At 36.8% G+C, this 24,849-nt stretch overlaps 1 protein-coding gene across 1 annotated transcript; it reads right to left on the minus strand.

Annotated features, from left to right (window-relative positions):
- Positions 1-8,386: 8,386 nt before the first annotated feature.
- LOC146162743 (zonadhesin-like) lies at positions 8,387-17,045 on the minus strand. The gene is made up of 10 exons (XM_083385681.1): positions 16,936-17,045; positions 15,819-15,983; positions 15,050-15,229; positions 14,208-14,387; positions 13,044-13,211; positions 11,330-11,506; positions 10,192-10,359; positions 9,449-9,628; positions 8,841-9,041; positions 8,387-8,460 (listed from the first exon to the last, which is right to left on the minus strand). The coding sequence occupies exons 1-10, from the start codon at positions 16,988-16,990 to the stop codon at positions 8,456-8,458; spliced, it is 1,479 nt and encodes a 492-aa protein (XP_083241807.1). The 5' UTR covers positions 16,991-17,045; the 3' UTR covers positions 8,387-8,455.
- Between the last annotated feature and the right edge of the window lie 7,804 nt (positions 17,046-24,849).

Below are 24,849 nucleotides of genomic sequence, written 5' to 3' on the forward strand. Positions count from 1 at the left end.
GGGGCCACAAAAAATCACCATAACTATAAATGAAACGTTTGCATCGTCTTTGAGTGCGAAACTGGAAACACGTTCGTTGCATTAAGAAAAACCTAATCTTAGGTTAAAATCTACTTGAATCTCTGGTTCCAATCATGAACAACGTTACGGTTTATACGATTTTGTGACCAAATTCATGCTATTTTTTATAGCGGCTGCAACCCAGCTGAAGGGTGCTGTTCAAACATAATTAAATCGCAGGGATTTTTACTGTCCTGGTTTACGATATCTAGTACAGGGAGATAAATTTTTATGATCCGAAAATTCCTGGAATTAAGCCCGCGTACTTGATCTATAATATTGAGGGAACCTTTGGAATAAAGCTTTAATATTTGTTTTCGAAAAACTACTGGGGCCATTTCTTTTGTCCAGAAGCATTATACATTCTTTATGTTTTGGTGGTATGTCTTAACAATTGTACAAATGCACCATACGGTAAAGGCTTTTCTGATTTTGAAACTATTTTCCATTTTACTAATTCCACGCATTTTAAATCAACTCTCATGGCCGTGAGCAGCCCAATGACCACAAGTAACCCAATGACCACAATTAACCCAATGACCGCAAGTAAACCGATATCACGTAGAAGGGATACACTGAGTAGATTGAGAAGTATCACGCAAACATAGAGGAATTTAAGATAAACAAAGCAGTAGCTTAATAAAGAATGTCAAGCCAAACATACGGTCAAGTAGATCGACATCATCTTGCTAAGGACGTTTCGATAGATACTTGTATCATCATCAGTTCATATTTATTTGCGTTTTTCGAATATTCGAAATAAGTTTTGCAAACAAGTCATTTACAAACCACTTAACTTCTAGTCTAGACATTTGTAGTTATTGCACTACAAAGTTAATCTTGGCTTCGAACAATTAAATAATAAAAATCCCATTAGATTCCCAAAGTATTTTGCATGTCAAACATCCAAAGGCTATAGACATTATATATCCGTGCATAGTGTCTCTACTTAAATTGTTGTCATGCTATTTTTAAATGGACATTATTTGTTTCAGTAGATACAAAATGCCGGAAGCTAAAAAAGAAAAAGACCATTTACAATTCGTAAAAATGGAGTAACCCTTGTAAAAAAAAAAAAAAGTGTTTGCTATCATTTTCAATTTGAACCGGGTTACGTTTTTAATAAATTTTAAGCTCGAGCTACTAATTCACAATAATGAAATATCTGTCGATAAATGTCCAAGGATTCTTGCGAAGTTTTAAATTCATTTCACAAACAGTTTAGGAAGCACGAAATGTCTGGAAGCAGTGTCTTGTATTGAAACGCTTCAATTGCAAATTCAGCTTTAAGTACGTTGGGCAATGGGCAGGTTAACACGGAAAAGCTGACATTCTATTTTGCGCTTTGAAAGTTCCCTCTGGGCTCGTTTTTTTTAATACGGCTTCGCGTGTCACGAAATACAAAAAGGTAAACAGTCTGTCCTGGATTTGAGTGCTTACTATTTGATCGCGCAATCCAGACATGAGGAATGCCACACTTGTAGCGGCGAAGGCAGTCTCGCATACTCGATCAAATACAAGCTCTCGTAAATACGTGACGAGGCTTTGTAAAAATGCCTTAAACAAACTCGAAGGCTTGTTTGTTCTGTTACAAGTTTTTTAAGTATTTTTAAGGTTTCTCTTGTTTTGAAGGGGTCGACAATAACCTTATATTGGTCGGGTTTAAATTAAGGTTTTTTTAGTCAAACAAGTGCATGTGTCACTTATTTTAGGAATGCAGCGCGTAATGCATTCGGTAAAACTTTGCCGGCAACATTAGCGACAAAAAGGGAACAAATATTGATAATTTTTCTTACTATTTCAAGCTAATATAGAAACAGAAAAACAGCAAAAACGGCTGACTGATTTCTAGGTTTCCATATTCGATTTGCAACTCAAATTGTAAATCTTTCTGCAGCTTAAACTTAACTACAGCGTCTCTTTAAAAGAAGAAAAATCATTAAGAAGAAGCTAAATCTCTTCACTCAACGAACTTTTTAATTATTCCGCAACTGACCACTAACCTGCCAGCAGTCGGTAACTATAGGCAAACCACTGAAGGCCAGGGTAGCCACAGCAACGCGAAAAACACTGGGAAGTTGCCAAACGACGAAGAAGAGGGGGGGGGCGAATTATGAGAGACTGATGCCGACAAATATTGACAGAACGCCTCGAATAACAATTGCCGGACAAATCGCTGGTCCGTCTTCTGTCCTATTTCTCGCGCGTGTGAGAGAAAAGAGCTTCCTTAGGACGACGGGCCAATTTTTAGGCCGTTTTTTTTTTTGGTTGCAGCTGACTCGCTGTACCTTGTTATCTTTCGCAGTACCCAGGAAGTTTAAAAACAAACTTCATTTTTTGTAAAAGGGCTAATCTTCATCCAAAACCACTAGCAGCAGGTTTCTGCTTGTCCATCTATGTAAGGAGCTGACGATGCCAGATCAGGGGTCGGCAACCAACGGCCGGCTGGTCGTAATTTCCAAAAAAAATGGAAATTTGTAAAAAAATTCAAAAATTCGACGTGCACATCGAAGCTTTATTAAGGTGGAATTTTTATAGCATGGAACTCTCCAAAATGAAAGTTCATCTAACTTAATCTGAAAGAAGATGTTCGAACATGTATTGCGTTTTTTGTGATAAACATCAACAAAAGTCAAAGTAACGAAGGCATCATTTAGTTTACAGGCCTATGTGCCCAATGTGTCCCGTCTCCTTGTAAATTAAAATATTTGTCAATTTAAACCAAACATACGCATTTTTTTCGCGTGTCGCCAGCTATTTGAGCATATTTAGACCAATTTGTAAATGTAGGAAATGTTTAGGTCCGACCCTGATGAAGAGTTAACTACATTAAAATGCCTGAACTTCACACGTTTTACAACAAAATTGTTATTGAAAATTTATTACGATAACCCAACCAGCCGATAACTTGCTGAGTTTGGTTTGGCCTACGATTAGGAATTCGTTGCCGACCCCTGTTTCAGACCCACGTACAGTTAATTTCAAAAGTCGCAAAAAAACGGAGCCGGCCGTTCCAACCGGCCCCGATTAGTGACCGGTCTGCGGTCGTTGTTTGGACTTGTAGGGCTGTCATAAGCGCTTGCTTTCCACGGGTCGTGAGTAGAAACTGGTCTCTCGCTTCGCGGCCGCTTTGTTTGCCTTGTTTACCTGGAATGTGCGGCCGTCCAAATCGCCCACGAGCTCTCTTCAGCAAAGCGAAGGTAGCCCTTGTCTTTTTGAATGCGCGTGCTCTGGGTTGTTATTTGCCTTGTTGTGCCGCGCCCTTTTTCTTGAGCAATCTGATTGGCTGCGGCATTGAATAGTGGCTGTTGGTGTTTGTCTTCATGCGTTCGGACGTTAAAAGGCTTTTCCTAAACGCGATTGCTAATTAAATTGGGTTCCGAGAAGTTGGCGTTACTATGGTGATTGGTGGCGGTAACTGTTTAAAACGCAATTTAGAAATTTAGCAAATGTCTAACGGTGATATCCACCCTTATAAACATATAACTTGCTATAGAGGGGCCTTATTTTGTTCTAATTGCGATGGAATTACTACCAGTTCTTTATAATATTTTAGTCATTCTTAAGCAATCATAGTTTCCTATTTAATCCTCCACGAATACCCCCTTGTAATAACTGCTTTACGTCGCGTGGAATACGGAAAAACTTTACCATGGTACAAATACATTGCCTTAATCAGTAGTATTGGTTAGTGGATTTGCAAAACTAAAAACTATTGCAATCATGATCCAGAAGCCGTCTCGAGGTGTTAAGGGTGCCTTTTAGGTACTTACAAACGCGGTATGGGAAACCACTTTTATTCCCTCTTGGCTGACCCTTGCGATTACCCCAAATGCCGCATAATTTTTGTTAGTAGGGTGTGCATTTGCAAAAAAAAAAAAATAATAATTTGTGTACAGTTTAGCGATTCCAAACAGAACTTTTACAGTTCGTCATTGTGCCACAGCCCATATCAAAAACTAATCGGGATAGCTACAAATAAAAATAGATGTTTACAACTTAGTATAAAACACAGCAATTTGTAGCTTGTTACCCATTACAAACAGGGGCATTGGTGAGTTGTTGTGGTAGAAATGGTCGCAAAACCAACTATACCAACAGAAACAGCCTCCTAACAACTAACGAAGATAACAACTGAGTTGCTTTGTCGCTTTTTTTGTTTGTTTTTTAACGTTGTTTTATGCATTTCATCTCCATTTTTCTTTTTTGTGTCATTTTAATTGCATCTGTTCGACCATGTGTGTTATACCCTGATGAAGGCTTTCTGAATAGTTAGCCCAGTGGTTCTCAACCGGGGTGCCATTCCTAATGCTCAAGGGTACCGAGAGATATTTGAGAATCTTTAAGAATCTGATTTTTGTTCAACTCTTACAACTTTTGTTTAAGATTAGAGTGGAATAAATGTAGTGTATAGTTAATGTGTGTTGTTCCAGTTCCATGTATTGTGACATTCTAGTGAATTCCTACGAACATTTTTTTAGGGGTGCCGCATTTATTTATAATTTTTGCAAGCCATAAAAGATTGAGAACCAGTTAGCCGATACGTTGGACAAACAAATATATAACAGAAGAACTTATTGTAGTATACTATGCCTAGTAGCAGCCTCGTTTAAAAAACAACAAGCTTCGGCCAGTACGGGTCACGTAAGCGAAACAATCCTCTTGTTTGGCAACGCGGCCTGTTAGTTTAGGCGAAAGTTGGGTCGCTCTACAAACATACACAACGCTGTGGAACGCCGCGACTCCAAGCACAGGAAGCGGGACTGAATTTCTCCCAAGGCGCCTTTTATCGATCTGAAACGCCGGCATCTCGAATTCGATGATAGAGTCGCCGCCGGTTAATCCTAGTTCGGCGCTGATTCGAAAGTCTTTTCTCGTCGCTTTGTCTTCATTCTGAGGCCTCCCAAGCTTTACCGAGCATTCTAAAGGTATTCTAAATGCTTTGGGAATTTAATTCCCCAACAACCGCCCCTGAAATTGCTGGCTACACGCGTGTAAAGGTTAGTCGATTGGGGCATACTGAGGGGTGAAAGGTGTATTTCGACCACCTTAGAATTCAGCGTTTCCCATCAAACTGTTTCAAAAGGTTGCCAAAGGGATTCGTAAAGACGATTTTAGAGATAAATTACATCAGGATCTCGTACAAACATATATTTATTTTAAACGGGTTAGTTGAAGCCCTTAGGCTTATAGGCCCTATAGTTAAAGACATTTTTGCAATCCTCAGGTAAAGACATTTTGCGGGGAAAATGCAATTGTAACATGTATTTTTTTTTATACATATGGCCTTTAAAAATTGTATTCTAAAAGAGGTATTTTTCACAGCTGAAAAAAAATATATTTTTGTTGTATTTAAAGGCATTGTTTTACGCTTTCAACTTTAAAACGGTTTTTGTAACGCCGCTAACTTAAATACTGCACGTCCACGCTGATTCCACAAGTGCGCATATATCCAATCATCAGCGCGGATGCTCCAGGCCGCCCTGACAACAGCATACATAAGCCAAAGCGTAAGACGGCAATTCCAGGTACTTAACATGTGTGCCTTGTAAAAAGGGAGAAAGTAAACCTTAGCGTTGGCACAAACACCAGCTCAGAGAGGCGTCTTAACAAACCCAGCCTCCGCATATAGTTGTTAGCATTGCGTGCGGCCTATTTGTTTGCCAAAGGACCGTGATTGTAGATCAAAAGTATGTCGCGGTTTCCAGTTATTTCGTTTACTGAATGTTGGCCCGGCCGACAATAAAAGGGAAGCTGCTTCAGTGACAAAACCAAAGCTTAAGCCCGGGCCACCAGCTGTTCGCTGAAATATTGCACGAGTTTGATGGGACTTATCCAGTGGTGGGATTCAAATTTTTCGTCAGCCGGTTCTATCACATAAGTCATATATTTCAGCCGGTTCTGTTACAAAAAGTCATATTTTTCGAGAAATAATTAAAGTAGTCGCAAGAAGAAGATACAACCCAAGGTTCAAGCGATGGTGGGAACCGGCTGAAGCCCATCACTGTTAACAGCCACACTAAAAACAGCAGTCGACTTGTACTTATGACGCAACAATTAAATTTTCAAATAAACTATCACAAAGGAAAATTACTACAATCATAAAAAATAACACAATATTACGTGCAAACTTCAACTTTGCACATTTAAAAAAATACGTGAACTACTTGGATCTAACAATCGTTGTATAAGATGCAAAAATCCATTGACAGCAACCAGGAATGCTGCTAACCGGTTCGCTGATCTCATAAAATTCCGCTAGACGGTTCTATAGAACCGGTGCGAACCGGCTGAATCCCACCACTGGACTTATCGTATTCTTGAACCTGAAAATGCTCTCTAAGCTTGTAGTTCTCAAACTTTTTCAACCTGCGGCACACCAAGAAATAAAATAAATTCACGGTACACCATTTACAAAAATAATACAACTATAACACTTTTTTTACAACATCCACCCTTAAAATAATTACATGCACCGTAACTACACACAAAACCAAAGCTTATGTATAGGCCAGCAGACTTATATGCTCACAAATTTACAGTGCAAAGGGATTTTTTTGTAATTTTGAACCTAATCATGCTCTTCAAACCTGTGTTCTCTGAAACTTTTTAAACCTGCGGCACACTAAAAAAAATCGATACATTAATAACTAATATTTTGTAATATTCAACACAACTACACGGAAAGGTTGTAGGTAAATAAATAACTGATAAACACCATAATATTATCGGTTGTTAAATGGATATTGTGCACCATATTCTCTATTTCAGGGGTGTATGACTTTTTGATGAAAGAATCTTGCTTGCAGGTAAATCTAAGCTATCATATCTCAACATGATCTTAATTTATTATACATAGTAGCAAACTTTCGGCGCTTCGCGCGAATCTCTTATATCCAAAAGGCCCTATTCCTTCAACGGAACTGCGTAATCAAAGTTGTGCAAACTTAGCTAATTAATTTTTGGTGCATATTGTGTCCTGTCCTTTAAATGAGAACAGAATAAACGGCCCTGCTCAATGTACTATTCTTTACGTATAACTAGATGTTAAAACTCTTTTGAAAATATAACCAAGGATTTTTTACTTTTATGGCTCCCTTAGCTGAAAAGGTTCCAGACCCCTGCTCTATTAATTTGCAATACGAATGCATTCACAAATTACAAAAAGTTCCGCTGCATACTTGGAATTTCTCCAGGCATACTTGTGTATATTATTACATGTGAAAGTTAGACGCGACGAAATGTAACTTTTCTATTAATACTTTACCACGTATTTAGTTCGCTTTATTGTTTTACGTGACCTAATCTCGTGACGTCATTTCAAGAACAGTTATTTTGTCGTGCCTCAATAAACTGTTGAATATTATTGAATGTTTTTTTTGTTTTTTTTGTTAGTTTTCTAAAATTGTGGCAATCATAACGTGGTATTTAGTTGGATAGGGAGCCTTTTTCTTTTTAGATTTAAGGCTGATTTGTATCGAATTTTCTGTCAAATTGTTAAAAGTTTGTCACGGTTATTATCGCTCGGCTGGTCCTCTTGATTGCCACCTTGTGGCTAATCTGTTACAAATCACCAATGTAACTTTCTAGCGCTTTGAATAAGTCGAATTATGCAACGATTTAGATCCTTGCTTAATATAATTAAAGGTATTGAGGAAAAAAAATACACCCAATATATATTTGTTGATAATTTCACGTATACAGCACCCGTGTATTTATGCAATGCCGTACAAGATAAAATTTATTGGTGTAGACATTCAGGTTTGAGGTGCGCAAGATGGCATTCGTGAAGTAGATTCTGCAATCCGTGGCAGGTGCACACCCGATGTTCTTTTTTTTTTAAAGAAATTTGACTTTGCACCTGAATTGGTATATTGAGCACTTAAACTCGGGAAAAAAATATATTTTGGCAGAATTTTGAAACCGCGAAATGCAGATGGCGCGAACCTACCTAAAATAGGCAAATTGATTAAAGCAATGTAAGAATATCTATCTAAATAAACTAGGTTGTACAGTAGATACTTCTATAATGTTTGTTTGTTGGTTAACTATTATTTTACATTGCTTTTTATGTGGCGTTATGTTTATTTTTACCGCAAGAGAACGCGAATCACTGAAGAAATAACAAGTGGTCTGCCACGTCAAAATCTTTTAAAAGTTTGGACACATATGGGTATTATGTTTTAACTTTATTTTGCTTAACACTTTTTACATTAGGATTTAACCCTTTTTTATCTGGTTCCAAATTTACTGGATTTTTCTACTTCATTTAGTGTCAAATTACTCAAAGGACATTTTTTGCGAGTTGTTTATTAATAGCAACAAATTGGGCAATAAACAAAGCGAGTGGATCAAATCTTGGTGTCTTTTTGGCACGGCGTCTTGGAAACAGCATTTACCCTGCGAAATACAGCAACAGTTTAACGACAAATGTATATATACACATATATATATGCGGCAGTGTTGTAAACAAGTCATTTTGAAATGACTTAAAAGTAAGACTCAGTCAAGTCATAATTAAAGCATGTCAATTCCAGTCCTTGTCATAAAAACTAAATGCTAAACTATTAAAATTGGTAAATTAGTCCGATTAAATAGATTTAAGTCAAGTCATTTTGTTGCAAAGACTTAAGTCAAGTCTAATAATTTGAAAACCAGGACTTAAGTGCACTTAAGTCAAGTCATTTACTTAAGTCATTATAACACTGATATGCAGTTAAACAACAACAACAAAACATTAATAGTAGTTGATCCTAGTTTTAGTTTTACATCTCACTCACCTCTCAACCTCGGGCAGTACTGTCGTGGAATACAGTACTGCTTATTGCCGTAAGTGTACAGCACCCGACCGTAGCGACAAACGCATTTGTAGGTACAAGGCGGGGTGCCGGGGATGGGTTTGCACTGGGGTCCGTTGTCCAGGGGCCCGGGACATGTGGGAACGCAGGATACACACCGACTCTCCTGTCCGTATGGGCATTCTGCGTAGGAATAAGATGTTACTTAGGGCTATAATGTACCATTTTAGGAGGATTTGTCATTTATTCCGAATAACAATGAATGGTCCTGCCGAGTACACTGAAACTGCTCAAATACATTTTTTTTTCATTTTTTGTCATTCCAACCTTTTATTTTTTGCAGAATTATATTTTTATGTGACTTTATAACTTTAAACCTATTTTTAGAACAATAATTTTCCGGCGACAGATTGCCTTCTAAATATTTATTAATGATTTGTATTAAAATTCAAAGGAAACACAAAATATTGGTGGTAAATAAAATTGCCTTGCTTTTTTATCTTTTTTTGTAAAATTACACCTTGAACTATACGATGCAAAGTTTTTTAGCGTCTTTCTCCAGTCAAAAAAAAAATAAAACATTTCCTTACTTTTGGGGCACTTGGCTAGTGGAATGCAAACATTGTTTGCATCTCTAACATGTTTTGCGGGACAAGCACATCGTTTTGTGCAGCGTCTTTGCAAGCTACAAGGCAACTTTGGATTCTTGCAAGTTGCGTCGCATGGGGCCGCACAAGTCTTGTACACCTCGTTCAGTCTGGCGTTGCACACTGAAAAATAATTGGGGAACAACATTGTGATTTCAGCATTTTTTGTGAGATAGAGAAATATTTCAAACTGGAAAACAATGAAAAAAATTGGAAAAAAAAAATTCGTATTTTTTTCGTGTAAAAAACTAAACTATTGCAAACTAAAAACAATAGGAAAAATCAGTAGAAAATTAGTATTTTTGTTGGATAAGCAAAAGTAATGCAAACTGAAAAACACAGAGTAAGAAAAATAGAAATTTACATTTTTTTGTAAAAAAACAAAAAATATTGCAACCTGAAAGAAAATGGTGAGAAATAAATTTAAAATTTTAATCCGATACCGAGTTACCTCCATAGTTGTCAACCTAACATTATTTGATAAAATTGTGTTCAAGACAAAATCAGGCTGATATTCCTGTGTTAATTTAGTATCGGAGCGGCACCGATACCGCCCTAGTATCGGACTAGTACAGATACTACCACTTGGCATCGGGTATCGGCTCCGATCCTATATTATCGGTTATACCTGATATTTTTGTAAGTTTGCCAATATTTTTAAAATGAACCTTAACTCTGCGGTCTACCTGGCGGAGTAACCCGACAATCAGCAGGATCCAACTGGACACCGTTGTACCAGAACTCGGCAGTACATCCACCGCAATAGTTCGAAAAGCACTTGGCTCCAGGTCGGGCTGGGCACTTGGCAAACTGACAGGGGTCTACCAGGCAATTCGCGGGGCGCGTTTGACAGCCTACAGAGAAAAAACACTTTGTTGACTGCAATCAGTGATAGGCGGCGTGTTTTTGGTTTTCTGAGGTTCTCAAACCTGAGCGCCGCACAAACATCAAAATCGCTCGAGTAAAGTTTCAAAACATGTAGAGCAGGGATTCTTAAACTAATGTCCATGGACCCCTTGGGGCTCCGTGAACTAGTTTTAGGGGGCTCCATGAAACCCAATTGAAATATTAGTGTAATATATTTATCAAAGAAAACAAAATTGTAACGGTTTTGCACTGGTGCATTAAAAGTCCATTTCACTTTCACATTTTTGGACCGAAACCAGCAGATTTATATTAGTCTATTTGTATTGTGACGTCATTTTTGAAATTTGTGCCCACTGTGGTCCACGCGAGACAAAAATTTTTTTTTTTTTTTTTTAATGTTTTAGGGGCCCGCGTTAAAAAAAGTTTAAGAAACCCTGATGTCGAGTAATTAACATCACCTTAAAAAAGACGTTTCAATACGCACTTGTCTTATCGTCAGTTATCGTAATGATAATGTTTACACAAGTGAGTTTCGAAAGGTCTTTATCAAGATGATGTCGATTTACTCCAACTATTTGACCTTGACATTCCTTTCAAGCTACATTTCAGATCCGTTACTAGTGTAGTTAACAGTTCAACTTTTAATCGTTTTAACTATATTAAGTTTCAGTAAACAATTTAAAAATCTTTGGCTGTTGATTACCAAATTAGCTTTGACAGACCTGTTAAAAAACCTTTGCTTTTTTTATTTAAAATGTTAACACAATGCCACCAACTTATTTGTTTTATTTTATTGTTATAATGCCTCAATAATCTGGGATTTATATTTACCAGTTATTTGTTGTTGCTTTGTTGTACAATGGAAACAATTTTATATGGAGAAGTAAAGCCGGGTTATTTTTTTAATTATCTGCAAAAAAATCTTTTTTTTTAATTATGAAAACGGCGCCAACCAACCTATATTGCAGTCGTGGTTGGTGAGCTTCTTGTGTCCAATATAGAAGTCAGCGTTGCAGCCTCCACAGTAGTTTTCCACGCAACTTGCGGAAGGGTTGAGCCGACAAGTTGCTCCATCGCAAGGGTTTTTGGCGCAGCTTACTTGTGGGACACCAGGGGGACATGGCAGGTTGTAGACTGGAAAGAAATGATAATTTTATTAAAAACCAGAAAACGGCTAAACAAGCAAACACATGGCTGCTGTCAAAAGGATAATTTTAAGGACGGATATCAATTAAATTTGTTTTAAACAACTATTAATTCAAACCAAGAAATAAATAGATTAAATCAAACAGCAAAGGTTTGACGGGGCAGGTTGTATACTGGAAATACAAGGTACATTTTGTTGACAAGTTGTACGGCAAAAGCGGTACATCAACCAATTAAAAACATGACTATTAACATAATATATAGGTACTTTTAAGAATTAATATAAATTAGGATGTAATAGCGAAATACTCTAGCAAGGCTAGAAGTTCAGGGCAGACGCAATAAAAAAATCCTAAGATATATATATATTTCGCCAGCATCGCCAGTATATCTTATTCAAATAGAATTCATTAGGACGCGGTAAATTAAGGCGGAGTAAGAATATCAAAGTCCATACAGAAGTAGGTTGCATTTAACAAGTAAAACTCATAGTTAAAAACATGAGTAAAAACAGGATCAGACGTTTTGTTTAAAGGAAATAAGACCAATATAAAACAGAACTTCATTCGAATTAAGGAACTGACGATGCCACTTGGCGAAATATATTTTCCTTTAAACAAAACGTCTGATCCTGTTTTTACTCATGTTTTTAACTATGAGTTTTGCTTGTTAATATACGCGTCAGCGGAGCAGTGATCGACTGGCTAAAACCTGCCGCCGATGGTTTTGGATTCTATAAAGATACACCCTATGTTCTATAAAGATACACCCTATGTTCTATAAAGATACACCCTATGTTCTATAAAGATACACCCTATGTTCTATAAAGATACACCCTATGTTCTATAAAGATACACCCTATGTTCTATAAAGATACACCCTATGTTCTATAAAGATACACCCTATGTTCTATAAAGATACACCCTATGTTCTATAAAGATACACCCTATGTTCTATAAAGATACACCCTATGTTCTATAAAGATACACCCTAATGTAGGTTGCATTTCGAACGTTTCGAATAAATTTTTGTGCATTTTCAACATAGTGACAAGGCAATGATGTAAATTAAGCTAAAATATAAAATTGATATAAATCAGAATATTTTTAATAAATATGCTAGATAACAATAGACAACTAACCCAAAGATTGAATAAATATTGAAAGTTGTAAAGTTATATTAAAGAAAAACTAACGTTAATTACGCAACAAGGAAATACTCAAACTTATTCGATTAATTAGACTAAACCTGCTAGTTCATTAAAAGCAAGGATTTCCTAATTTGAAAAAAATAAACCCACATAACTTCACATCAAAAGTTGCCATGTTGTAATGACTTAAGTGCACTTAAGGCACTGTTTCCAAATGACTTTTTGGGTTATTTTTCCTGTGTTGCTACTTGCCATGTGATTCATTGAGATAGCTTTTTACGCGAGGTAGCGCGTTATTTTACGAATGACTTGACTGGAACTTAAGTCATTTCAAAATGACTTGTTTACAATACTATACATCAAAAATCAACCCACCAGCTTTCGGGGGACATTCGTCTCTCCTGACACAATTTTTCCCGTTCCAGTGGCTTCCACTCCTACAGCCGCATCCAGGGGTGCACAAGGCAATGCAAATCTTGCCGATATCCCTGCAATGGTGTTCGCATGGCACGCACGGAAGGTAAACTTGGTTGCCGGGACATTCTAAAAAGAGGAAAACTGGTTTAGAGCTGTTCAATATTAGGTGCACATTGTAGGACGAAATTTGGGCTGCTAGAGCGTTTATTTGGGTCAAAAATCTTACAATTTATGTCGGCTATAGAAGGACGTATTTTTGCAGCTGAAACGTACACATACACCGTGCCAGTGCGACTCCAGAACGGCATGATCACAGAATACACATTTGGTCTATGTACATTTCAGCTGCTGAAAATCCTTCGATTGATGTTGTATGTACAAACAGAAAAACAATGTTTTGTTTTTTATTCGACTTGCTCCCCTTTAAATGTTTTTATTAACGGCTAGCGTCGTCCAGTTCACACATAACGCGTTGCCAGCGTTAACGGCAAATTTCTCGCTTCCAACCGAAAGCGTCAAAGTTAAAATATTTCAACTTTTCCGCAACCGAAAGTGTTTTTTAAAAACGTTTTACGTTAACGCTAGACGAGTCTAGTGTGAACCATCCTTAAGCCTGTGTAGCTTAGCTGGTAGAACGACGGTTCTGATATTTCCGAGATCGTGAGTTCGAATCTCACCACAGGCTAGTTTTACAAAGTGGGTGTGGCAGGCAACGGTGCTATTTTTGTTTTTCGACTTGCTCCCCTCTGAGCCTGTGTAGCTGAGTTGGTAGAACGAGGGTTCTGGTATTTCCGAGATCGTGAGTTCGAATCTCACCGCAGTCTAGTTTTACAAAGAGGGTGTGGCAGGCAACGGTGCTATTTTTGTTTCTCGACTTTGACGGTTCCGGTATGACCGAGATTGTGAGTTCGAATCTCACCGCAGGCTAGTTGTTTTTCTATAGCCTGACCTTATTTGTACTACGATTCTGATCAGGCTGATTGATTTCGGTTTGCACAGTGATTTTAGGCTTAAGCACAAAATTTTTGGCACTTTAAAACGTGGTAAAAATAGAGCTTTATTTTGTCAGATAACAGATATATTTTCTTTAAAACATCAAACCAAAAAATGTCGTTTTCTTACTTTGTGGGCACTTGTCCTTTGGAACGCAGACTTTGTTTGCATCTCTCACATACCCCACCGGACAAGCACAGCGTCTCGTGCAAATTTCCTGGAGACTGCATGGCAACTGCGGGTCGTCACACGTTGCGTCGCAAGGTGGCGCACATGTGCGGAACACCTCGTTTCGAGAAAGATCACAAGCTAAAAAAAAGAAATAATTTTTGTGTGGTAATGGGGAAAAAATATTTTTTAAATTATTAAGATCGCAAGCTGAAAAACTAAAAAAAAATTGTGTGATAAAAAAAATATATTTTTCAAATTTTTAAGTTCGCATACTGAAAAAAGAAATAATTTTTGTGTCGTAATAGAAAAAAATTATTTTTAAATTTTTTAAGTTCACATTTTAAAAAAATTAATAATTTTTGTGTGGTAAAGGGAAAATATCTTTAGTTTTTTTGTTGTTTTTAAGATCACAAGCTGAAAAAATAAAAAAAAAGTTAAAAAAAAACGTTTAAGTTTTCAAAATACTAAGACTGAAAAAATCTTAGAAAAATTGTTTTTGCCTGACGCATGAAAATAAGGGTCGTTGATAAAAAAAGTGTTTTTTTTTAATTATGATATTATATAGATAACCAATAAATACAATGAAGGCTAAAAAATCGCAAATGATATTCAATAGTTGGGGACCAACTTGTTTCAAAATCAATGTTAAAAATAATTAACAATAAATATGTGCTGTGACTAGATCATGAACTTATCAGAAAAAGTCGGTTTAGCGATTTCAATTGTTGGTTAAAAAGATATCCTTGTCTTAAAAAACAAGTACAAACCCTCCTAAAAAGCAAAAAATGACGTTTTCTTACTTTGTGGGCACTTGGCCAGTGGAATGCAGACATTGTTTGCATTTCTGACGTAACCCGTGGGACAAGCACAACGTCTCGTGCAGCGTTTTTGCAAGCTGCAAGGCAACTTTGGCTTCTTGCATGTTGCGTCGCATGGGGCCGCACAAGTCTTGTACACCTCGTTCAGTCTGGCGTTGCACACTGAAAAATAATTGGGGAACAAAGTTAGTGTTTTAGCAATATTTGTGAAATATTTAAAATTGAAAAAGATAGAGAAAATCGACTGAAATAAGCATTTTTGATAAAAGTCTTATTCACCTTGTTGGGTTTGGCGTTACACACTGAAAAAAGGAAATTAAATTGTTAGTTTCTCTAACTTTTTGACTTTTTATATAATATTAGCCCAGGGGTTCTTTATTATATAATATTAGCCCAGGTCTTTTGTTAAAAAATAAAGTTAATTTCTCCTTTATTATTACAATATTATTTTTATGTTTTTTAGATAGCCGTTGGCTGAGTTAAACGCTTTGTTTTAAATAGTTAAAATAATTGTTTTGTTTAATTTTGGTCTTATCGTTTCAAAGAGTGTTATGTTTGCTTTTTTAAACAAATTAGTTTTTTTAATGAACAGTTTTCCGTATTCAGCCTAACTCAGCTTATATTACCTTTTTTAGAAATATAAAGTTCGCCCTACAAAGGTTTATCTTTTTTTATTTTTCAAAACCCTTTGGAAATCAAAAATTTACCGATCATTACTTTTATTTTTTAGACATTATTTCGCCGTTCTTACCTGGCCTAACCTTGCACTGTGAAGGTTTAAGTGCGACCCCGTAGAGGTAAAAGACAGCGTTGCAGCCTCCACAGTAGTTGCTCACACAACGAGCGTTGGGGAAGGCAGGGCAGCTTGCATATTGGCAAGGATCGACCAAGCAGTTCACATATCCCTGAGCGCAACCTTGAGAAAAATATACCAAGTAAATTCGATGAGGAATAATGCAGGGCTAAAGCTGATTGAGTTTGAAACTGCTAGTTTCTGCTATGATTGAAACCGGCATCGTTTGTTGAGTTGACTTGAAGGTTGCGTGTATGAACAGCTTAGCCACAGCAATGTATTAAACGTATCTGATTTAGTTGAATAGCATCAGAACGGCAATCAACTTACAGGAATAGCTTAAGGTCCATGCACAGTACTAACGATCCAGCATAACTTCTGTCCGTTACATTATTTCAGTTGATTAGTTTCGTTAGCCTCGATTGGCTTAATGCCCACAGCTTTTGTACACATCGTCTGGCCATCGAAGCGAGGCGTGTTAAGGGGTAACATCTCCGTGTTATTTATTTATAGACACGGTCAAATGTTTAATGGTGATAGGTCAGCGGTTTGGCCACGTCAATAAGTTTGTTGTAAAAAGTTCGAATAATACCAACAAATAACAATACTTATTTAAGATGAAATCGTAGTTTAAACCATCGTAAAACATCTTTTATATTTCGCCTAGAAATACATTAACTGAAGACGATACAAGCTCGTAAAGAAATGTCTTAATCATGATGATGTCGATCTACTCAAACTTTTTGGCTTCGAGATTCATTATCTAGCTACATTACAGATCCTCATAGTGAACCAAACTAATAAGGGTGTTTATGTTTTTTCATGAAAACTTCTACAGTATATAACTAAATCTTTTTTTTTGTAACATGGGTAGTCCTTACAAGACACAAAAACTATGGTCATCTATTTACGAGTAGTCTTCGAAACTGATTTTGAGGAGTAAAAATCACAACTTTAATTATTAGTCGTCGCATTTAAACAACTCGTCGGTTACTTCGAAATAAACAAGAGCGTTAAAATGTTTCCCGTCACAAGTGGTATTAGTTTAAAAAAATAAAAGTAAAACACCGCTTACCATAAGTTGCGCGTGCGCAGAAGAGTATCGCCACAGTAACCAGCAAAAGCTTCATTTTTCTTCGTCTTAGAAACTCTCGCAATACAAACAAGCCAAGATGCAAAATTCGACTTGAGATAAAATGTACTCTTCCTATCGGCTGCGCTCAATATATAAGCGGGCAGAACGTTAACATTTTAGGCCTGGGGCAATTATTGGGAACGGTTGGCGATTACGATAATAAGTGAATCATTTTCGGGTCACGAGCCAATTATGTGGCGGCCTATTAAAGGTTTGTTTCCCGGTCGTTTTGTAAATCGCTTTTCCAAACTACTGGTGACATTTTTAGCTTCGAATTAGCACATATACAGAAACGTATGTTATCCATATATATTAAACTTTCCGGTTTTCATCAAATTCAGACATGTGACTAATGATGCCTTATTTTGTGGCAAAATATATCTCTTTAAAACTTTAGATAACTGACTTAGATTAAAACAGGAATGTCTAAAGAATATTTGCTTCAATTTCTACTAATTGTCATTTATCTGTAAGAGAATAATTCTTTTTTTACTCATTCAGTTTGCCATATACAGAAACATCAACGATTATACAATTAGTGAGGAAATAAATAATATTTATTTTAAACTATTTGAATTGTACTGCTGCAAGCTTTCACACAACCGTGATTCACCAAGTCAAAGTAGGAATATTTTACAAATGCGGCTATCATCAAAGATTTATATTAAAGTTATAATAAAGATTTCGAACTAATTGCTTCACAGGAAGCAGGTTTTTTAGAACCACGAAACTTTGAAACCATTTTTATCCCATTTGATAATTTCCTTACAATTGGTCCAGGGAAAATAAAGCAGTAAAAAAGTAGACCAAGAGAGGTCGGGAAAATTCCCCATTTCGACCAGTACAAAGTCCTTTGTTGATTGCGAAACTTAGTCAAACGTTTTGTGTGACGCTGTTTTACGAGGCATTTAGTTAATAACCCACAATATCCGCCACCTCTAAATGCACAAACTAAAGGCTATACAAGGTTGTCAAGAGTGGTAATTATAAACTTTAACATTTCAGAGAAAATAGATTAATCAAGTGCAACATTATATGGCTGTCACGCACGAATTCTTGATAATAATAATTTCAAAAAAAAGAAAAAAACACACGGAAAAGAGACTTATATGTCGCTATAGGTCTATAGGACAAATAATAACCGGCCATAAAAAAGCTGTTTACCCATTTGGAAAAGAAAAGGAATCAATTACGCTTTGGAAAAGAAAATGGTTCAATCACGTAAAACCTTACATGTCACGTACGTACTTTCAATAATAGTTTTAAAAAATCACTCACCAAAGGGATGTATGTGTCGGTATAGGACAAATTAAACCCTACCATCAAAAAGAGCTTTTAACCAATGAAAACGCGTCGGTAAAGAAAAGAGAATAGTCGAGTGAAGCCTTATATGGATGTCACGTACGCATTACTAGTTACTGTCAGTAAACAGCAGATTTATAGTCACGGGGAGCTTTTATATAAGCGTGACCATATATCCAGTTCCGGGGCTTTTCAATTTCGCAACCACTGTGCAACATTCGATGATTACTTCGTTATAGTGTTTGGCTTTACTGCGAGACTTGAAACAAATCGCTAAGCGCCTAATCACATTTTTCGTGGAAATGTCATTTGATTTCTTGGAATTGTCGCAATCCAATAGTGTCCCGGACACATTAATTTGATATCACACTCGACGAATGCTTCCAAATATAAAACTGCGCGGGGATTTTCGAATTAGTGCAAACGCAGCAAAGTCAGCTGCTAGAAACCGCCGGGTCACGATTTTTTAAATCTGCAGCCGTCGGAATTTGATTTTGATTGCAATCTTAACGAACGTGTTTGTTGCAGGAAGGCGCGGCCCAGAAAATAAGTGGATTGACCGCAGCTTTAAAGTATACCAATTTCTCCTGTCTTAAGTTTTTGCATTTTGTTTTGTTTTGCTATAACCGAATGAACTTTATATTTTAGCCAAATGACTTGATTATTTTTGTTTTTTTAGCCAAACATACCTGGCTATTTTTGTTTTTTAGCTAAAATAATCTTAATAGCTTTTTTGGGCACCAAATCTTGCTGGTTTTGTTTTTTCGGCCAAAAAAATCGTTAATAGTTTTGTTTTTGTGGCCAATTCTTTTAACCAAAACATTTTTGCTATAGTTTTGTCAGGCGAAAAAACAAGCTAGTTTTATGTTCGGCTTTAAATTTCTGGCTAGCCTGTTGGGTTTCCGCTCAAAAGATTTGGGTAGTTCTGTATTTTTTGGCTGAAACATTTGGCTATTACTAAAGCTGTCCGGCAAACTGGCAATTATAAACCCGCACTGATCTAAACGTCATCAATTTGATTCGGGTCATTTAATGAAATTCTGAAGCCCAGATGTTTAAAATTGCGTACTAATTTACAATTCAGGTGCCAGCTCTAATTTAACCCCTCCCCTACCCTATTAATGACGTAATTGACGTTCCTAAACGGACTCTGTTCTCCCAATCGTTATGGGTGTTGGCTAACACGCTTTAGCTTCTAAGCGTGACAACGGAATGAAATCGTAACTATAGTTTTACCACTAATTGGTAATTACTAATATGTGTATCGGAATACGTAAAACACCGACATCGGATATTAGCGCAGAGACCGAACAGCGAGGAACATACTGCGCCTAACTCGACGTTTTTTAGCGAGAAAGAAAGAAAGAAGGTTTGGCCTAGCGTTGTCAATTGTCGAATACACACTTGCTAATCAGTCAACTTAAACAAATAACGAAAGAGAAAAACTATCCAGCGCTTAGGGTCGACCAAACAAAAGGCGAAAAACGGCGTTTTGCGCTCGATTTTGGTTTCGCAATAGATTAAGGCGCGTGACCTAATTACTTAAAAAGCAAGCCGCTGTTGGTTAAACCATGACAAAAACGAACAAAAAACGATAATATCACTTAAAGTGGGGTAAGAACTGTGGGGTAAGAACTCCCGCCCCTCCCTGGATTAGTCACTGGGAGCAATGGATAATGTATAATATTTTTAACCTTCATAAGTAATACATATTCACATTTTGAAATTCCAGGGGGGGGGGGGCAAGTGCCCATGCCCTTTACTATCAAAATAATTCTAGAAGCACATCGACTATTATAATTTTTAGCAACCTTTACAGGTTGAAACATTTATCAATGTAACGAACGTATTTCGCCTCCTGAAGTATAATGTGCAACATTTTGACGATAATTAGCATATTTGCATCATACATTAAAGTAGTAAGTGATCGTTTAGTACGTCTTCTGTAAATAGACCCGCTTGTTATTGCAGCGCTGTACGGTGTAGTATACGTTGATTCATATTGTCGAGGTAACGGAAGTAGCCTATGTCGCTTCTGGCTTTACGGAAGCCATTTAAAACATTTTAACGATAATAGGGAGCTTGGATGTTAAACATTAAACACTCCCCAAGTACCCGGTCAGAAATGTGAACAAACATATTCCAGTGACAAGTTGATTTAATAATCGCCTGATTGCGTTTTTGTTGTTCCACAAATTAAACAAGCAAGTGAAGATTAGTCCGGAGTTTTTAATTCTGAATAAAAAAATATGCAATATAAGCACATAGTTTGCCTATTTTTGTGGCAAACTTGTTTTTAAAGAAAACTTAACCCATTATATTGTATAGTCTTAACTAGTGTACAGATCTTACAAAACCAGGTTTGTCACAAGTAGATTTAAAAAAATACAATACCATATATAATATATTTGGACAAACTAACGTTGTAGTTATATTACAACAGTTTTGTTCTATACATGTACAATTCAGCATATCGCAGTTTTGTTCTTTATAAATGTCGCACAAATCAAAGCGATACTTTAGCCCACAGTGTCTTTCATCAACAAAAGCAAAATCATCAAACCACGTTCTTGTTTGGAGCGCCAGTCTCCTGTAATTAGGTTGAATGATTCCTAGCTACCGCGCTCTCGTAAACATTAACACGAATTGCCCGCAGACTGGAAATCTCCAGTAGTCTTACTCACTCCTGTGCCAGTTAATTTTGCGTTCAAAAGGTCAAATTTCCAAACAACGTAAATAAGGTTTGGAGGAATGATTTATTACTTAATCCAGAAATACTGGAATTACAGGATTAGCATTTGGCTTTTTTCACAAAAAAAGCAAATAAGGGTTTTCCCATGATCGAGAATGCTTCCGGCTTTAAGTGGAAAAAATGATTTATTATTAAATCCAGAAAGACAAGAATTACTGGATTGGCATCCACCTTTTTGTTACAGAGCTAAAAATAAAGCAAATAAGGGTTTTTAGTGCAAAAAATATTTCATGGCGGTAGGTTCGCTCATTAATTCGTGTTGCACATTTGCCTGCTTCTATTTGTTATACAACGTTGATAAATCACCCTGATACACATGTCCTAAGAATATATGGGTGAGAAACAACTTCATTTTAAGGGTTGGTTTGGAAACCACAGTTGTGTAAATTTCGCTTGTTTAAAACCAAAACTATATTCGAAACCGCGGTACACCCTAAATCAGGGGCGGGTAACCTACGGCCCGCGATGGGATTTTAGCGGCCCGCAGACAGTTTCCAGTGTTACATGATAATGTGTCCCGCGGCAACGGTCTGCCGTGATCCCCCACTACTTGCTTATTACAATTCCAGCCAATGATCGAAGGACTCTAGCCATAAGACCGAAATAAGAACAACATCAACGTCTAAAAAAGACCAACATAGGACTAGTACATAATAGTCGTAATACCGTCTAAATCGGAATAAGGCATAAACCGGTCGGAATAAGTCCTAAATGAACAGAATCAGGCCTATAAAACATTACCTAACTCCAAAACGGCCCTAAGTACATCACTAACTCCCCTAATAATAATTTTTTACCTAACCCATTTTCTAACCCCACCTATTACCCACCAATAAACTTCAAACAGGGCCAGAAAATCAAAGGGAAAAACAGCGGCACCATAACGGCGCCCTTCAAACTAGGGCGCCCAAAATTAAACACCAAAACGTTCGATACCAGACCCATGGCTCCCGGTCGTCCGATAGCCTTTTTCTACAGTTTCATGTGTTATTTTGGCCATTTAGGCCCGATTCCGAACAATTTAGGACTTATTTCGACTGATGCATGTTTTATTTAGACGATAAGTTCTTATTCTGTCGTGGGTATAACTGCGTATTTTGGTTTATTATGTCGTTGGTGTTAACCCTTTAACTGCGGCGGGCAAATAAATTTGGCTTTTTTCAGTTGGGGTGTTTTTGAAAGAATATGTATTTATGTATCATTTGGACTTAAAAAATATATATGTTAGCATTTGAAAAAAAGTAGTTACACGTATTTTAAAAAAATACCAAGAAAAAACAACTTTTTTTTACTTTGTTTTGGAGGTTTTTTTTTTATTTATGCACGTGAGTAGGCTCCTTGAAGTCTATTTTGTGCATTATCAGCTAGTTATGGCTTTTTGTTTACATTTTGGCTTATGTGTGACTGCAAAGTGCAAACTGCAAACTGCAAACAATGAGAAAATATACTGCAAATAAAGCTGCTTTACTTTTGCAAGCAGACAGTGATTCAGCAAGTAGTTGTGCTTCACTCTCAAACGCTAATGATAGCAGCAGTTTATTTGAGATTACAACAGTTTAAGAACTTTCAGATGAAAAAAAGAGTCCCTCACAGGTAAAAGTTCCCACAACAGTAACTGTATCTGGGTCAAAGTGACCAAGAAGGCAGAAAAAAAAAACATCATCAAAGCGACAAAAATCTTTCCAAGGCAGTTCTTACAAACCTGAATTGTTGTGGTAATCTGTTGGTTTTGATTTTACCCCAACCATAACCCCCTTTGCTGAAACATCTGGGCAATGTGACCCAAATTTGGACCAACATGTATCTCCGCTACAGTTTATGGAACTATTTTTAGATGAGTCTTTTTGGAATCTTATTTGGATGCCTAAAAATTGGACCAACTGTCATTGTAAATTTGTATATTTTCCTGTATCGATTCCACTTGTTCGTATTTCTGTAATCTGTGATTTGTGTTGTTACCTCATATATTTGTTGTTGTCACTGTGTGAACCATTTATTTTTTTTATATTAAGGGGAAACTTTCACTGTATGTGGTGTTTTTGAAAAATTTATGTTTAAAAGATTTTTGAAAATTTATGTTTAAAAGTTGTTTTTTTTCATAAAAAGTCATCGATTTTGTGATGTCATCAAAAACATTTTTTCACCCAACTTGTAGAAAAATTCAAGAGGAACAACTTTGCCAGACAAACTTTTTGGCTATCTTCTAAATGGCTTTGCACACCAGACGCGGTTGACGGTGACGGCTGGCGATAAGCGGCGGCAACGGTTGATCGCGTTTCTTCCGCGCAACGTTTGACGCGAAAACGGCGTTCACACCAGCTGTGCGTTTGGCGACGCGGCGACGAAGTGTTTTTGTCTTGCAAACACAGCGGGATAGGAAATGGATCTTGTACTGAACAAAGGCTTTGCCAAAGTCAAAAGGGCACGAAAAGTAACTGCTCATAAGGCAAAATGCTGGTTTAGAATTGCACAACCCCGAAATTCAGTAGTTTTTTTTTAATTAGATACTTGTATCACTAACAACAGTAAAATATATCAGGTGAGGTTGTTAATGTTTATCTATAGACGGCAGAAGCTGTCACTAGCACCTTTTTCGTAAGCCGCAATAGAAATATCGCGCACTGTGTTCGAAATGGCGGAAGCGTTGCCTAATTATATGGGCCAAAAATTTATTTTCGGAGCATATCTTGTTTTTGCTCTTATTCTTTTGTGGTTGTTATGATTTGCTTGGTATGTTTCAGACCGATTTTTGTCCGATGCATTATAGAAAAATATGCATCGCAGAAACGTAGAACTTTCATTTTTTAGACATGGCGTAGAGTGGTATGTATGGATGCACATAATAGGTTTCTGAGGCTGCATTTACCAAGTAAACTTGGCAGAACTATAGCAAATCATAGGCGTTAAACCATTTTAAGAGAATAACTATATTTGCTTTGCAAACATTTTATCTGGTGCAAACTTAATAACATGGCCGTGCGCATTATCTATACGTAAATTCTATTCCAAGTATATGTTTCGATCCTTCCCCAAATATCTCGCCGTATTTAAACCCCTTTCGCATGAAGCCAAAGTTAAGTGGGGAAATTTTCGGCCCATATCTGTTTTTGCCTGCAGAAACAAGTTAAGGATACTATAGAACAGTGTTTCTTATCCTTTTTAGCGCTCGTACCCTTTGAGCTTTCATGAAAGTTTCTCGTATCCCCTCTACAATGGCCAGCGGAAGTAAATACATTTGTAATAATAGAAACTAAACTCAATGTATTAACTTCCGTGTTGAATGCATAGAATACAGTGTTTTCAGTAGAACAATATTTGCACCACACAAACAATCAGTAAATTTACTAGTAGCCGTTTTGTTGTTGCTTTTTGTAAATTACGCATTCTTCACAAATATGCCTAAACAGCGCATAATTTCACACTGCATGTCGTACCCCTGCGTTGGTTCTTTGTGCCACCAAGGGGTACACGTATCCCTGGTTACGAAGCCCTGCTATAGAACATTCAACGTTTTGGTCGCACAGTCAATTGCTCAAGCTATTTATCTGCAAATGTATCAATATCACCGCACAATTCGTTTGCCTTTTTTTTTTGACAAAACTGACCACTAAGTGTAAAAAACGAACTACTAGTTGTAGTCGGATACACCTTCGTCTTAAAAGTGTTAAATAAGTTTAAATAACTGTTCTGCATTTTGGTTACATGACTCTTTCTGTCTATTTACGAAAAAGCAGTGTAAAATACGAAATCAGAAAAAGTGTATATTTTTCGTTTGTATTTACATTCAATATGGTTAATAA

Source organism: Ascidiella aspersa, chromosome 3, assembly GCF_963924565.1.
Source record: "Ascidiella aspersa chromosome 3, kaAscAspe10.2, whole genome shotgun sequence".
NCBI lineage: Eukaryota > Metazoa > Chordata > Ascidiacea > Phlebobranchia > Ascidiidae > Ascidiella > Ascidiella aspersa.

Coding starts and splice junctions, on each gene's coding strand:
- LOC146162743 (XM_083385681.1), bottom strand. CDS start 16,990: ATGAAGCTTTTGCTGGTTACTGTGGCGATACTCTTCTGCGCACGCGCA. Junction 13,212..14,207: donor AAAGGACAAGTGCCCACAAA/GTAAGAAAACGA, acceptor TCCTCTTTTTAG/AATGTCCCGGCAACCAAGTT. Junction 9,629..10,191: donor TTGTCGGGTTACTCCGCCAG/GTAGACCGCAGA, acceptor ATTATTTTTCAG/TGTGCAACGCCAGACTGAAC.